Source organism: Panulirus ornatus, chromosome 14 (assembly GCF_036320965.1).
Source record: "Panulirus ornatus isolate Po-2019 chromosome 14, ASM3632096v1, whole genome shotgun sequence".
Lineage (NCBI taxonomy): Eukaryota > Metazoa > Arthropoda > Malacostraca > Decapoda > Palinuridae > Panulirus > Panulirus ornatus.
Window position 1 is genome coordinate 52,408,941 of NC_092237.1, and position 10,603 is coordinate 52,419,543.

General features: G+C 40.5%; 1 protein-coding gene across 5 annotated transcripts in view; it reads left to right on the plus strand.

Moving 5' to 3' along the window:
- The first annotated feature begins 1,614 nt into the window (after window positions 1-1,614).
- LOC139753426 (proton-coupled folate transporter-like) overlaps window positions 1,615-10,603 on the plus strand; it is a 49,889-nt gene continuing 40,900 nt past the window's right edge. Inside the window, exons 1-7 of one of the 5 annotated variants that reach the window (XM_071669909.1) lie at window positions 1,615-1,743; window positions 3,660-3,872; window positions 4,349-4,474; window positions 5,177-5,411; window positions 5,543-5,736; window positions 6,649-6,796; window positions 7,633-7,734. In XM_071669909.1, the coding sequence (XP_071526010.1) occupies window positions 1,726-1,743; window positions 3,660-3,872; window positions 4,349-4,474; window positions 5,177-5,411; window positions 5,543-5,736; window positions 6,649-6,796; window positions 7,633-7,734 (1,036 nt within the window). In that variant the 5' untranslated portion in view covers window positions 1,615-1,725. Of the gene's footprint in view, window positions 1,855-3,659; window positions 3,873-4,348; window positions 4,475-5,176; window positions 5,412-5,542; window positions 5,737-6,648; window positions 6,797-7,632; window positions 7,735-10,603 lie in introns of all 5 variants that reach the window. The other 4 variants (XM_071669913.1, XM_071669911.1, XM_071669910.1 and 1 more) reach the window with 4 other exon arrangements.

The window sequence follows — 10,603 nt, forward strand, 5'->3', positions numbered from 1 at the left end:
TCAGGGTTATGAGGAAGCAGTTGGTTGTGGTTGGTAGGCAGCCAATGACCATGGAGGTATATTATCAGTACTACCCGCGTGGTTATCAGGAGGGTTAGTTACAGCTGTGTGGTGAGCCAGCACTTTACTGGTTGTCAAGTAGCACTCCTCACACCCAGGAAGTTGTCTTTTCTTTCTGCCTCACCTACACATGGAATGTTGGCATTCTGTCCACAAACATACAGTCTCTCCCTGTCATACATAACACTTGACAACGCTTAATGCTAACAGCTCATTCTTCATAACTCTAGATTTAACTGTGGTGAGTACTATGTGCTAGCCCCACCTATTGGCAAAATGGTAGGGGTAACAGACAGCTGTAGTAGGTAAGAACATTTAGGTAGGAATATCAGGTAGAAACATAAGGGAGAAGTAGTAAGTAGGAATATCAGGTAGAAGTAGTCAGTTGGAACATTAGGTTAGAGTCTTTTCAAAACACTGTACAAGACTTGCCCTCTGTCATTGGCCTGTTAATGGTGAAGCACTATAAGCTAAGAAGTGGCACTGGAGTTCACTAGATATGGAGACTCTATTGCTATGGCTATCAATCTGAGGGAGTTCCAGAAAGGAACAGGCATTATAGATATAGATAGCTTGGATTCATGTCGGTCAGGGATTAAGTGGGTGATGGTAGACTTCTAAAGTAATACTGTACAGACAATATATTATGAGTAAACCATTGTTCTATTCAAATAATATGTTGTGTGCTTGTTATTTGAAGTTTCAAGATGTTGTAATTGTGAGGTCATCTACACGAGTATTTTTACACTAATATGAAAGAGGTGACAACAGGTCATAGGAGACTGATGAGGACATGAGGATTAACTGCTCTCTGAAGTCAATTGTAGAGTTAGAGAATTTTGGAAGAAAGGCCGTTTTGACTGCTTCTAGAATGACGTGTCAGGGAATGGCATCGAATACTTTGTTGATTGACACAAGTTGTGGTTGGTTTAAGCGATCCAGGATGTGTTGTATAAGGTCTGTGTGCAAGGTGGAGGTGGTTGAGATTGGGATATTTTGGAGCTGGATAGTTTAGAAGGCTTCAGGACAGATACTATGTTGGCAAGTTTCCAGATGTTGAGGATTTGTTTGTGTAAGCATGAGTTTTTGAAGATGTCTGTAAGCAAATGGACTACATTTGGGCAAGTGGTTTATGTGGAATCTTGATATTTTACCTGTTCTTTTTAAAGTTATATTTTGGAGAAAAGGGTGCATGTGCAGATGTGTCAGAATGAATCTTGTACTGTTTTTTCTTGAATGTTCTGTTTCATGAGTATGTTTGTGTTACTTGGGTGAAGAGATAGCTACCACTGGTTTGAGGTAGAGTGACAAGAAGGGGTTGTTCATCCTCTCAGATGTTAGAGATTGAATTTAAGTTTTGTGTTATTTTGGAGAATGGATGGCTTTGGTTCGGGCTAGGAATACAGAAAGGGGTTTTTCATCCTTTTAGATGATGGAGATTGAATTTAAACATTAGTTTAACAATCCTAGCCAAGATTGGCTACTGCATCCAGTGTGCATGTTTGAGTGTACTTCACATTGTAAACCACAACCTGAGATATGTTTGTTTGAACAAGGCAGATATTTTGCAGATAAGGAATCCTAAATGTCGGACAACAGCTGCTAGATATGATAACAGTTCCTGATTAGATAGAGCAGCAAGTGTACCGGTTACTTCGTACAGCCATGGCTGACACTTCAAAGGTATAATAGTGTGTTTGCCACATTTCAGCTGTCTTTCAATCAGTAAGATATCCTGTGACATCATGAAACTAACATAAGCATAGTATGCATTTTGTTCGCAACAGTAAAACCGTAAATATCTCGCTGTTTCAAATAGTTTACAGGATTTCATATACTTATGGAATAGTGGATTTCATACAGTGGATGATTGCTAAGAGCACTCGAAAATTACTCAACGGAAGCTAAGGACATACGCAAAGTCTGTTTAGACTGTTCATTTGTAAACTAAAAACTACCCAAATGTCTGTATATGTATGTGTGAATTTATAATATACAAGGAAAAAGAGTATTATATGACAGTGAAAGTGAAGTACCTTAACAATACTGAAGAGAATCTAGCACCAAAACCAAAGGGCATGATTTATGTGAGAAGGAAGCTGCAGAACAGTGTTATCGACAGTTACTTCTTCATGAGTAGATGTTTTGCAGACCTAGTCCTCATTTATGATTTATATACTCTTTGGGGGGGCAGGGGGCTAAAGCACTTGGCTCAGATTTTGCTGTGGATAATTTGCATCTTCATAATTAAAATATTAAGAACTTTGTACTTCAGATTCAGTTTTGGTAAAGTATTTTTAAAACTGTTGACGTATTCTTGTCAATGAAAAATGATCTATTAAATCCTTGTCCTGTATGTTCTTCACTTTGCATTTTCTGAAAATCTACCATTAGGACTTTTATTTTAAAACCTTTTTCTTCAAGTTTATCCTGGGACAGAATTAAACTCAACTTGTTTTAATTGCTAAACCTTACAGTTCTTCAGCATAATATTGTTTTCTTCAACCTTGTCACTCAAATTTGTTGTTAGATTAAAAGTTTTTAAAGCGGCCTTGGCATCCTTTACCTTCATGTTAGCTTGTAGTGAAGAGCTTTCCTTGTCTATCCAAAACTCTTCTTAACCAAAGCCTTAGTTCACATGGGATTCCCTTGATGACAACACACTGGTGTTTACAACTTTGCGTAAAAGACCTGGTTGCCCTTATTAAACTTGTTATCCATGTCGCTGCACAGCTTTCCTGGTTCACAGTCATAATTCATAATTGCCTGCAGTAATAATTCACACCAGATGACGTGAATGACCTCGGTGTCTTGTGTTCTTTCGGGATATAATTACAGAGGTTAGAAACAGTTAATATAAGTGCTACATTCACATACAAAGGCGTGAAGCCACTGGGATAGTAACTACTGGTAAACCACTTCTCTACTAGGAGGGAGGAAATATCGTGTAGGTCAACGTCATATTACAAAAGGGAGAAACTGTTGCCAATGGATCCTGGTTGTGCAGTATGAAGTAGGTATTGTTAAGGTCCCGTGGTAGTAATGGAAGAGGAAGGAGGCATGTCTGAGGTGTCTTGGTTGTGCTGGAAGAGGGAGACATCGTTGAGGCCCCACAGATATGTTGCAGGAAAAAAGGTTGGAAACACACTTAATACAAATGCTACATTCATGTACAAAGACATGACACTACTGGAACAGTAACTACAAGTAGACCAGAAGAAGGAGGAAAGGCGTGACAAGAGTGCCATGGTTTTGTTGTAAGATAGGTGGGTGGTTACCTGATTTCATCATGTCTCTGCCAAATAGGGAAGAGAACATTGTCAAGGTTCCATGTTTGTGCTTTGGTCCATCCCACCTGGATTGGAAAAGAATCAACAAATTATAATCATTAGTCATCATTGTGACAGGTATGTCAAGTTGCAACAGATCGTATCATCTGTAGAAGTTCAGCTGTCGAGAGTGTACTCATTAGTTCATTGAGTTGACACATGGTTCATACTGTATTTGTTGCCATGACACTCATTTGCACCTTTTGAGCACCATTCAGTAACCTGCCTTAATCATAGTCAAATAGTATTATGTGAATGATATGTTTACAGCCTATCTGTGAAGAAGAGACATCAAGTTCATCATCAACTCCTGCCACCCTACAACTATCGGCTGTAAGTTCTGAGTCGGACTTGGGATGGAGTAAACGTTTAAGCGCATGGGCCAGAAATATCTCAGTAGAGCCTTTGTTATTCTTCCACAACCTATGTTCCCAGGTGGTATGGGTGGCCTCACAAGACCTCATGGAAGACAATGCATGTTTGGTTAGTAAACTTGGGACTTCAGTATGATGCCCAACATTCTGTTCATGCCTCATATTCCAATGTTGGTACATAGAATCGCCTTATAATCATTCTCTATTCTCATGGAAATTTTCCACCGGTTCTTAATCAAACCAGCTTAAACCAGGTGTTTGTGTATGCCCCTTTGGAAAAGTTCCGGTTCCAAATCCACAATAATTAATTTCACCATCTGTTCTATTGATGGCAATACGTCTTCAAGCATGACCTTACTCAGGCCTTCTGATGATGGTCCCATTAATCTCTTCCATTCGCATTATTCATTTTACTGAATGTAATGAAAATAATGGTGTATACTAAGCAGCAAAAGTTTTTGGTTGAAGGAGGACTGAGAAAGTTGCTGAGTGCAGCTGAAATTTTAAAGACTAAAAAAATTTCAGCTTGCAGCAAGGTTAAAAAAACTATGCATAATTAAGATTATCTGTTTATATCCTCTGCAGGTGAACTGTGGTCTGAGTGAGAAGGTGTGTGGTGACCTGATCCACCATGATACATCGCAGGCCACAGTTCAGATGCTCGTCACTGAATACCTTATGTACCGCTCCATCTTCGAAACCTCCATCAAAGTCAGGTCCCTGCCACTTTATTAATGAAATACTGTTTGTATAATAGCAGGTATTGTGCAATAAGTGCAGAAAATAAGGTCAAAGTCTAGAAATGTCATGGTGAGTATAGATGCTGCTTTGTTAGGATAAACCACCGTTCGTTAGAAAGTGAAAGATCAAAGTTGGTCAAGGTGCTGTGCTGGGTTGCAATTGTGGTGGAGCCATACTGCAGGCTTGTGGATATGCTAAAAGGGGCTGCAGATGCTTACTTCCAAAGTTCACAACATGTAGAGAGGGCAACTTGGGAGTATGGAAACAGGCGGAAGGAGTAAGTGTTGCTATGGAGACAACGTACTCTCTGGCTGAGAACGTATGAGAGAAGTGAGAGAATATGATGTTAGAGATAGGTAATGGCAGAAGTTTTGCTGTGACAGGCCAGCCACAGGATGATATGGTAAATAACAAATCTGGTGAATTATAAGTTCAGTTCCAGCACGTCAACTTTGTAGGAGCCGGAAATGTGAACATGAAGATGGATTGGTTGACATCCCTATGGTATTACATGACAAGGTGTGTCCAACAGCATGTATTAGGGTATTCACATAAAGTAGCCTACTGGATTATTCTCAAGCATGAAAGATGTCCATATTTTCTGCCAGTGGTTTAGGAAACATGATATCTATGCATGCCGCTACATCACTATAGATCTGATTAAACCTGCAGATGGTGTGGGTGCTGGTACTGGGTTCATGGAGTGATCGTTGGGGACGACGAATACCCCTCATCGTCTCCTTAAGTGGCCTCCTTGGGGAAGCTGCCATATACCTCTTCAATGCCCTCACTCCCTCATGGCGGCTGGAGATGAATCTCATTGCCTCTCTGCTGTATGCTGTCAGTGGTGGCTCTCATGCTCTCCTCATGCTGTCCTTCGCTCACCTGGCAGACAACTCCAAACCAAGTTAGCATATTTCACATTTTAGGGTTGCAACAGTGTTGTTAGCCATAGTGCTGAATAATGATATAACATAATTGTTAGCCACATATGTTGAATAAGAAGGCCATATGAGATAACAAGACATAACTTACCAGGTAAAAGGACGGTTCTTATGGGGCTCTTGGACGCGGCCTATTACTTGGGCTCCCCTGTCGGTACGGCTTTGGTAGGTCCGCTGTTGGAAGCAGGTGGTTACCCTGCAGCCTTCACACTCGTCATTGCTGTCTATGCTCTCTGCATCATCTATGTTATCGCAAGGATAAGTCAGCCAATGGACGAAGAGTGTGAGGTAGGATTTTGTTTCCCAGGAAATTACTATAATGGGATTCAGTTAGTTTTTGCTAATTGAGACTGAGACATGTACACTAACTAGTCATGGGATCCAGCAAAGTCATATATGACCACATGAATCAAGATGACCCCACACAGCCACTATTTTAAGTTGTTAACCGAGTCAAAATTCCAAGCAGTCATTGTCGTGAAATTATGGCCCTTGCTTAAGAGCTCAAATCAATAAAGTAACTTTCCCTAGAAGACCATGTACAACAATGATAATAATTATCATTATTTTGATAATGATAGAAATTATCAATATAATAATGATAATGATAATACAGTCTACAGAATTTAGGCAGATGAGTTGAACAAATGGCAAGACATGCATATCTTTCATTGTTGATGGTGGAACAGATTTCCAAGGTTCAAGTATGGAGTATTTAATGAGTATTGAAAGTAATATACATGTGAGAGATACGTGGAATGGGGCTGAATACGAAATGGATGAGACAATTTGATGTTGTTAATATTATGTTGGATATATGAAAATGATATGAAAATTCAGATGCACAGGAATTGGATCCATGGTAGATGTATTATCAGTGAAGACAAGGGTTGGGAGATACATGGAAGATGTGTGACAAATGCTCAGTGGGGATATACATAGGGAAAAGATTCCTGTGAAGTATAGAAAATAAGCATGATAGATATATGATGTAAGTGTCTGGTAAGGGGATGTGTAGAAAGAAGATACATGGTGAGAAGCATGCAGGGAAAATTCATGGTAGGTAGATAAATTTGAACAAGGTGCCAGGGAAGGGCAGGCATGAAAGGACCATGGACGGATGGTAAGTGCGTGACCCTGAGAATCCTGTTGACCTGAATTGCATCCTGAGGTGTAACTTTAGAAAATCTATATTTCCAGGTAGATGATGAAGGGTGTGGGAAAGTGTGCGAGGTGAGCCAAGTGTTTGAAGCAGTGCAGGTGACGGTCCAGCGCCGGCCGCACCACATCACCACCTATATACTTCTTCTTATCCTGGCTATGCTCAGTGATTCTCTTCCTGTGTGGGGTTAGTAGTATCCTCATTACAGGTATTTTTCATAAGCATTGTAGTGCAAGCCACTCATGCTACAAACAGATAAAACTGAATAGTTTCATGAGAAATTCTACATTACACTCATCCTTTAGAGATTCAGTAGTTGTGCATGCTCCTGGACATAATTGTTATACATATAATGATGTAACAATTTGTTTCGTATATAGTGTTGTAAAACTTCTAGCTTCAAAGAAGTCCATCCAGTTTCTCCTATCGAGTGAAATTGTTGTTAAGTATTACATTTGTGTGGCCCTGTCTCGTAATGTTGCATATTTGTAACATGTCTCTACTCCCATGTGTATACACAAACATGCACATATACATACAATGAGTGGTAAAGAGTTTAAATTCAAGGATGATTAACATGGTATGGTTGTGTAGGATTCATTGCAGATGATTTCTTGGTATAAGATTAATTGGTACCTTACATGGAAATCAGGCATAAGAAGTTTATTTCTTATGAAGCTAGGAGAATGATATTTGATGTACACTGGATTAATCGTTTGCATGACTATTGTTATGCAGACAGTTTTCTCACTTGAATCATCTCAGTGTACTGTTTAAGAATTTAGGAGTGATAATCCATAAGCCCATGTTCATTGAAGCGCATTGGACTTTTGTTGGGATCTGTGCAACTGACCTTCAAGGGTGTGTGCCAAATAGATGATGATCGATACTATACGTGTATTGTCAAAATATGTATGCCTTTATATCTCTAAGTACAAGGAACCATATTTATCACTTGTTTGTGACTGCACATTACTTAGTGACCTATAATGCTGACCCCAGTGCTTTTGGCATACTTGCAGGTGAGGGCAATGTCAACTATTCATTTGTTAAGCGGACGTTAGACTGGACTCACACACAATACAGCCATTGGGGTTCTTTTGCCTCACTGCTCAGTGTCTGTGGTTAGTATTTCATTTGTCTAGAGAGAAGTCTGAGTTGAATCATGTCACCAAGTAATATAAGATTTTGTTTGAGGTGGAAGGATGGAGTGAAAAAGATTTTGAGCGATCGAGGCCTGAACATGCAGAAGGGTAAAAAGTGTGCAAGGAATAGAGTGAATTGGATCACTTTGGTATTCTGTGGTCGACGTGCTGTCAATGGATTGAACCAGGGCTTGTGAAGTGTCTGGGGTAAACCATGAAAAGTTTTGTGGGGCCTGGATGTGGAAAGGGAGCTGTGGTTTCGGTGCATTATACATGACAGCTAGAGACTGTGAACGAATGTGGCCTTTTTTGTCTTTTCCTAGTGCTACCTCGCACGCATGTGGGGGGGAGGGGGTTGTCATTTCATGTGTGTTGGGGTGGCGATGGGAATGAATAAAGGCAGCAAGAATGAATTATGTACATGTGTTTGTATGACTAAGTAAGTATATGTGTTTGTATACACATGTCTGTATATGTTTATATATGTATATGTTGAAATGTGTAGGTAAGTATATGTGCGTGTGTGGACATGTATGTGTATACATGTGTATGTGGGTGGGTTTGGCCATTCTTTCGTCTGTTTCCTTGCGCTAACTCACTAAAGCGGGAGACAGCAACAAAGTATAATGAATGAAAATATATATATATATCCCTGGGGATAGGGGATTAAGAATACTTCCCACGTATTCCCTGCGAGTCGTAGAAGGCGACTAAAAGGGGAGGAAGCGGGGGGCTGGAAATCCTCCCCTCTCGTTTTTTTTTTTTAATTTACCAAAAGAAGGAACAGAGGGGGCCAGGTGAGGATATTCCAAAGAAGGCCCAGTCCTCTGTTCCTAACGCTACCTCGCTAACGCGGGAAATGGCGAATAGTTTAAAAGAAAGAAAGATATATATATTATCTTGGAAAGCAAAAATAGGTATGTTTGAAGTAATAATGGTTCCAACAATGTTGTATGGTTGCGAGGTGTGGGCTATGGATAGAGTTGTGCGCAGGAGGGTGGATGTGCTGGAAATGAGATGTTTGAGGACAGTGTGTGGTGTGAGGTGGTTTGATCGAGTAAGTAATGTAAGGGTAAAAGAGATGTGTGGAAATAAAAAGAGCGTGGTTGAGAGAGCAGAAGAGGGTGTTTTGAAATGGTTTGGGCACATGGAGAGAATGAGTGAGGAAAGATTGACCAAGAGGATATATGTGTCGGAGGTGGAGGGAACGAGGAGAAGTGGGAGACCAAATTGGAGGTGGAAAGATGGAGTGAAAAAGATTTTGTGTGATCGGGGCCTGAACATGCAGGAGGGTGAAAGGCGGGCAAGGAATAGAGTGAATTGGATCGATGTGGTATACCGGGGTTGACGTGCTGTCAGTGGATTGAATCAGGGCATGTGAAGCATCTGGGGTAAACCATGGAAAGCTATGTAGGTATGTATATTTGCATGTGTGGACGTATGTATATACATGTGTATGGGGGTGGGTTAGGCCATTTCTTTCGTCTGTTTCCTTGCGCTACCTCGCAAACGCGGGAGACAGCGACAAAGCAAGAAAAAAAAAAAATATATATATATATATATATATATATATATATATATATATAGGGGATTAAGAATACTTCCCACGTATTCCCCGCGTGTCGTAGAAGGTGACTAAAAGGGGAGGGAGTGGGGGGCTGGAAATCCTCCCCTCTATTTTTTTTTTTTTTCTTTTTAATTTTCCAAAAGAAGGAACAGAGGGGGCCAGGTGAGGATATTCCAAAAAGGGCCCAGTCCTCTGTTCTTAACGCTACCTCGCAAATGCGGGAAATGGCAAATAGTTTAAAAGAAAGAAAGAAATATATATATATATATATATATATATATATATATATATATATATATATATATATATATATATATATATATATGTATATATATATATATATATATATTGAAGAATGTGTGGAAGTCGAGAACATTATCTCCGAAAGCAAAAATGGCTATGTTTGAAGGAATAGTGGTTCCAACAATGTTGTATGGTTGCGAGGCGTGGGCTATGGATAGAGTTGTGCGCAGGAGGGTGGATGTGCTGGAAATGAGATGTTTGAGGACAATATGTGGTGTGAGGTGGTTTGATTGAGTAAGTAATGTAAGGGTAAGAGAGATGTGTGGAAATAAAAAGAGCGTGGTTGAGAGAGCAGAAGAGGGTGTTTTGAAATGGTTTGGGCACATGGAGAGAATGAGTGAGGAAAGATTGACCAAGAGGATACATGTGTCGGAGGTGGAGGGAATGAGGAGAAGTGGGAGACCAAATTGGAGGTAGAAAGATGGAGTGAAAAAGATTTTGAGTGATTGGGGCCTGAACATGCAGGAGGGTGAAAGGCGGGCAAGGAATAGAGTGAATTGGATTGATGTGGTATACCGGGGTTGACGTGCTGTCAGTGGATTGAATCAGGGCATGTGAAGCGTCTGGGGTAAACCATGGAAAGGTGTGTGGGGCCTGGATGTGGAAAGGGAACTGTGGTTTCGGGCATTATTGCATAACAGCTAGAGACTGAGTGTGAACGAATGAGGCCTTTGTTGTCTTTTCCTAGCGCTACCCCGCACACATGAGGGGGGAGGGGGATGGTATTCCATGTGTGGTGAGGTGGCGATGGGAATGAATAAAGGCAGACAGTGTGAATTGTGTGCATGGGTATATATGTATGTGTCTGTGTGTGTATATATATGTGTACATTGAGATGTATAGGTATGTATATTTGCGTGTGTGGACGTGTGTGTATATACGTGTATATACATGTGTATGGGGGTGGGTTGGGCCATTTCTTTCGTCTGTTTCCTTGCGCTGCCTCGCAAACGCTGGAGACAGCGGCAAAGCAAAATA